Source organism: Phodopus roborovskii, unplaced genomic scaffold, assembly GCF_943737965.1.
Source record: "Phodopus roborovskii unplaced genomic scaffold, PHOROB, whole genome shotgun sequence".
In the NCBI taxonomy this organism is placed as follows: domain Eukaryota; kingdom Metazoa; phylum Chordata; class Mammalia; order Rodentia; family Cricetidae; genus Phodopus; species Phodopus roborovskii.
In genome coordinates this window covers 24,537,501-24,543,500 of record NW_026125397.1, presented here as the reverse complement: position 1 = coordinate 24,543,500, position 6,000 = coordinate 24,537,501, and the positions used below count along the sequence as shown (strand labels likewise).

Here is a 6,000-nt window from a genome sequence, read left to right as displayed (position 1 = left end):
GGCTGTACTCAGGACCCTCGCCTCATCCCGTTCCCCTTTGCTTCTTGGCCACCATGAGGCGGACAGGCCTCCTCTGCCATGACCTTCCATCTCCTTGTCTCTCTGAGTCCTGGCTGCCATGGGCCGAGCAGACCTTCTTTGCTATGTGCTCCCACCATGGCGGACTGTGATCTCGTGGCCTGAAACCATGTAAACTATAAGTCAGAATAAACCATCCCCTCCTTGTAAGTTGATGGCCTTGGTTATTTGTCACAGTGTTGGAAAGACAGTGCATGATCAAAGCCAGTCACATTAATAGAAACCTCATTCATATGTGCCAGAGGCTGGCATGTGGGCACGGGGCGTGACCCTGGCCGATGGCATGAAAGAAGAATACTGCTGAGGGGAGCTTCTAGGAAGGCAAGTGTGTGTGCGCGCACGTGTGTGTGTGTGTGTGTGTGTGTTTGTGTGTGTGCGCACGCACGTGTGTGTGTGTGTGTGTGTGTGTGTGTGTCTGGAAACTGAAGACTGAATTTAAGGTCTTAGTCCTAAATAAGGGCTCCTTCAGCTCCTTGGGATATGTTTTGCTTCCTATTATAATGAGGTAGATGAAGAGAGGGTCCATCTACTTCCTTCCCCTGATTCTGGACACTGTAGTTTGGGAATGCTCAGCTCAGTGATGCCACGGTCATCTGTGACCACATTGAGAGCTATGTCTGATAAGGGTTGATCTCTGAGCTACAGGGTCCACACTGATGTTTGCTAAACAAATTAATACATCATGGGCTTCCTAGGGTAGAACTGTGTGTTATTTGCAGGTGAACACTTTCAAAAGACCCAGACATTGGCAGTCAGGTCTCACGGGAGAGTCGGACAGACAGCTGTTTCCTACTTGTCTTCAATGACTTCTTTGAGCCCGGCTGAGGCACTACAGCAGGCACACGGGATGAAGAGTAACACAAGGGCCCGCCCCTCCCCTGCAGGCCTCCAATGACCCACTAAGTAGTCACAGCTCTGTGTACACATGTGTTAATTGGATGGACCCTTCCTCCTGAGTACCATTGTCAACTGAGCTCTGCAGGCATGTGCTCAGGGCTGGCAGAGGCAACGTGGTAAAGTGTGGAAAAGTGAAGGAGTCTTTGCATGCACAGGCAACTGCTGAGCCCCCATTAAACAGAGGTTTGTAACTTTTTGAGCTGATGTCCTCAGTCAGCTGTAGCTTTATGTCCGTCAGGTTCCATGAACTCAGTCAATTTTCATGGCATTGTAAAGTTCTATTGAATTACATTTAAATGCATTCACGCTTTTGAATTTGTATGCAAGGATTGCACTGGCTATCAGTTTAATTCTTTACAGTAATTGTGTGATAAATATATTAAATGGCTGAACATCTTGAAGTGAGTTTTAGAACCTTAAGTTGGCAGCATTTACTCCTTGCTGACATTTCTTTCCTATAAGGTGTGTCTCTGTTATAGGCATAAAATTACGGCGAGTAAGGAAATTGAGTGTTAATTTACCACGTACAGGGTTCCCTTGTTAACTCAAAAATCCACAAGTTCAGGGGAGCATTTTCAGGTGAAGATTCTGTTTACTCCTGATGCTTAGTGCCCACCGCAGCTGCATAGGGAGTAGCTCTCATTGCTGTGCATGCAAGACCTTGGCCTGAAGGACTACATTTATGGCTGTACCATAGCAGGACAGCTGGCTGGAACCCCAGGTCACATGCCCTTCTACTGGCTGTATACTTGTGAACAGAGTAGCCTCTGAACCTTCCATTTCAAATTCAAATAATAATCCTTGAATTAATCTTTTGAGATTATTGTAAACTCTGTATAAGGCAATAGAATAGAATGTTCCAAAGTAAATCAATTTGAAAACTATAAAGTACTCTATAAATGTCATACACTTGTAATTAATCATTTCTCTTTAAGGTCTATAAAACATATTTGTAGCTTTGAAGTCCTGCTTTTTACAAAAGTCTGACAGGGAAGTCCTTCTGTGTATGTATACATTTCTCTGATTGGTTGATGAATAAAACACTGTGGCCAATGAAGCAGGAAGATAGATAGGGGGGGACTAGAGCGAGGAGAATTCTGGGAAAGGTAGGCAGAAAGGGCCTGCCTGGACAGTCGCCATGTGAGCCGCCAAAGGAGCTACAAATCCAACCCTTCTCTGGTAAGCCAAGACTTTATGGAAATCCATAGATTAATAGAAATGGGCTAATAAGACAGAGCTAGCCAATAAGAAGCCCAAGCCACTGGTCAACAGTATCATAATTAGTATTGTGTCCATGTGTTTATTGGGGCCTCAAGGGCCTTAGGACCAGCAGGGTCAGAAAGCTCTTGTTACAAAAGTCAACAGTGTAGAATTCTGTTAAACAACAGCTCCCAGGTTCCCGAAGGAAGGAACAGCATGTCAGGCCCACAGGCCTCTGCCGTGGTAGCCTAAATACTCTCCCGTTTGCTGTTTTATAGTAAGGTAAGGTATGTGGCATTATTCGTCAAGTAATTGTTCTCTACAATTCTGTCTTGCTATTCCTTTCAGTTATTCTGATTTGCTTGACTGACATCTGGCCTATTGAATTGACTAGCTTCATATTTTCAGTGGTGTGCCTAGTTTGGACCCAAGACTATAGCTGACAATTGTGACAGCCTCTGCCTCCGGAGTGTTGAGAACCACCACCCCTGCCTGGCTTGGAGAAGGTAATTTTGTAGTCAGCTTACTGCAACATTTAGGAAGGTCCCCTGTAGACCCCAAATCTCGGGTAAGGGTTAAGTAGATGAAAAGTGAATTTCTATTGGCTATTGTAGTCTGATACATTTGATGTTTTTCACCCAACATCATTTAGAAAGATGTTGAGGTTAACATCAGATTATCAGTCATTTAGTAGCAGAAAAATTAGAAAACTCTACCTAACTCCCCGCCTAGGATCATATAAACAGCATTGTATTTTTAAAAGGCCACCAAGAGACCCAAACGTAGTTATCACATCTCACAAACTGTGAAATCAAAACACCAATTAAGGCTGTCTACTCAACAGGCAATGTCCTTTCGCACAACTGAGTCTGGCCACTAGTAAAGGGGACTTCATAAGGACGACCCTGTTGAATCGCTGTTGGGGATTTCAAACCCAAAGGACATGAATATTTCGTTTTGGGTCCTAAATTTAATCAGCTACTGAGTTCTCACTGTCTGTGATGTGGGAAATCTCGTTAAGCACTTGGAAAATTTTTTCTTTCTTTAGTCCCAGGTGTCATTTCTCGTCAAACATAGTATGTGTTCAATACAGACGCAACTTAGTAATTCTTTACAAGATACTTGGCACCGCGGGATATGGCATTTTTCCAGTGTTGACAACACTTGCTCTGAAAATCCCTATATTTATAAACCATTGTGTAAACCTAGAGCTTATGCCTCGCTTGTATTTCACAAGTATCACCTAATGATCCAGCATAGGAGCAAACAGAATCTCGGAGCTAGCAACGTAAACATGGGATTCCTTTTTCCTCTCCCCCTGTGGGCCTGGGACGTAGCGGTGGCCACAGCAACGCTAGACTTTAATCGCTCACCTGATCTGACCTCCGGTCCCTAGTTTCTCTGTTGTGAGCTTGCTCTGCAAAATGTTACGTGCTGCACAAATGTAGAGTTAAAAAAAAATACCCAACAGGTTAGCAATCATTGCTTCGGCACTTTATATTTATTTTGTCACAGACCAAGATTCAGCTAGACACGCGCAGGGTAACACCGCCCCCCTCCCTTATGTATAAGAGGGGGAGGTTAAGGAACTGGTTCCTGGTGGATGCTGACATCCATAATCAGAAACCGACTCTTTACCCTAAGCATTAAATTGTTCCTCTGCCTGTTGCTTAATGGCAGCTCGGAGATCTCACGGGGAGTAGCAAACATATTTGAATACGTTGTCAGTGTAAACGAAGACTCTCCTCCACCTAGCCCGGTCTTTCCCCCTGTGGGCATCCTCCCTCGGGCACTCCCGCACCAGCCTTAGCCACGCCTCGGCACTGCTACGCATGCGCAGTGGGATTGGCGCAGGCTCAGTGGTGGGAGAGTGGGGCAGGGCCGCCCCGCCCCGCCCTTCTCCGCCCCGCCTCTCTGTCTCAGCCACTGAGTTGCTGATGCGGGAGGAAGAACTGATCTCCGCCAGCGTCTGTCTTCCAGCGCTCGTCACAGGTGCTTTGAGTCGAGCCCGGAGTCCCCTCCTCAGGACCTACTCCAGCGCATCCCGCATCGCTCCGCTCCGCAGCGCCGGGGACCTGCAGGCTGACCGCCCCGCCTGCAAGCAGAAGGTGGTTTGTGTACGGTTACCATGGAGACGCTAGCCAGCCGGGCAAAGCCGGTGCGCGGGAGGGCGGGAGGGTAAAAGTGAGGATGCTGAGACGCTCGGCCCCAACCTGGGCCAGAGGAGGAGCGGGCTTTGCCCAGAGCGAGAGAGCCGCCGTGCGCGCGGGAGGTGAGGAGTCCCCCGCAGGTTCACCAGGGGCCCCTCTTTCCTGTCCCCCGATAGGGTCTAGTGGTGCTGCTGCATACTCTCAGGTCCGTCGGCACGGGTGTCAGAGTCTGTACTACTGAGCGTTTAATCAGTCTCCTGGTATTTAATGACAGAGCCATTATCACTGGTTAAATGAGACAGTGGTAGATTAAAGAAGGGGTTTTGTGTAGGCAGGCGACCTGGCCAAATGTCACACGGGGCAAACTTGGACTTTTCTAGGTAACAGGTACGTCCTCAATAAAGTGGAACGATATTAACTACATCACATGTGTACAGAATGCCTCTTAAGACCCATGCCACGAGTATTACAGCAGGTTCTTGCATCCCATCCCCACTTCAAGTCTCTTAACTCGGTATAAAAGCAAGTCACACTATTTGTATCCTATTTTGTGACTCTAAGGTTCTGACTCGCCATTGGTGTTGATTTGGTATACCTTACATCCAGGAAAGCCATTAATAAAAGCCTTCTATTTTTTATCAAGAGCAGCACTCTCCACTTGAAAATTTACGTTTATGATATACATGAAAACACTGAACAAATTCCACTCTTTTGTGATTTCTCTTATTAGTGTGTATGTTCATTCATAAGAGTTTTTTTTCCTTGGTTCTCTTTATCACATAGCACTTGGACAGTAGTTCTTAATGTTTCCAAGAGCTAAACCATGGTGCTGGATCATACGGGGCATTTCATGCGATGCTAAAACATGCCCTAAGAGGTAGTCACTATCACAGAAGAGGACACAAGCATAGAGATGCTCAATGCCCCACCCAAGGTCACAGAGCTGTGGGTCATCAGAGAACTTCAGCACTTGCTCTGACATCTGTGATGATATATTATTTATGATTTATTAAAGCTCGCCGGAGGATTCAGGAAACAAAGTCAGCCTCAAGTTATAGAGGTCAGGCAGTGGTAGCACACACCTTTAATCCCAGGACTCAGGATTAAGAGGTAGATGGATCTCTATGAGTCCAAGGTCACCATGACCTACACAAGAGTGAAGAGTAACAGAGCTCACCCCTTTGAGCGTGCACCTGGGATCACATGCCTTTAATCCCAGCCATAAGGAGGTATATAAGACAGGAGCAAGGTCTCAGAGCTGGCTCAGTCTCAGGATTGTCCAGCCACATTGAGGAGAGCATAGCAGTCTGGGATTTCAGTCTGAGGTAGAGGTAAGAGCTAGTGGCCAGCTGCTTTGCTTTTTCTGATCTCCAGCTTGAAGCTTGAACCCCAATATCGGTCTCTGGGTCTTTTATTTTTCCTGTTACAGCTATCTAAGCACATTTCTTGCCCGTTTGGATGCTCATATTAACACTAAAGTAGTTTAGTCATAGAAAGGGTACTGAGTGTTTGATTTGCTGGAGAAAGAGTGTGCACCCACAAACACAGATTTTGGCAATGTTGATAGGGTGATCTATGCTTAGCAAGAAAGATCTGGTTCAGGTGCTATTAGTAGCTAAAGTAAAGATAGGGGTTTTAAAGATATATTCTTTTTTATGTGTATGAGTGTTTGCCT

General features: G+C 46.1%; 1 protein-coding gene across 1 annotated transcript in view; it reads left to right on the top strand.

The window, feature by feature from the left end:
* The first annotated feature begins 4,097 nt into the window (after nucleotides 1–4,097).
* Armc2 (armadillo repeat containing 2) overlaps nucleotides 4,098–6,000 on the top strand; it is a 92,164-nt gene continuing 90,261 nt past the window's right edge. Inside the window, 3 exon segments of the mRNA XM_051175575.1 lie at nucleotides 4,098–4,146; nucleotides 4,149–4,228; nucleotides 4,231–4,297. Of these exon segments, the coding sequence (XP_051031532.1) occupies nucleotides 4,113–4,146; nucleotides 4,149–4,228; nucleotides 4,231–4,297 (181 nt within the window). The 5' untranslated portion in view covers nucleotides 4,098–4,112.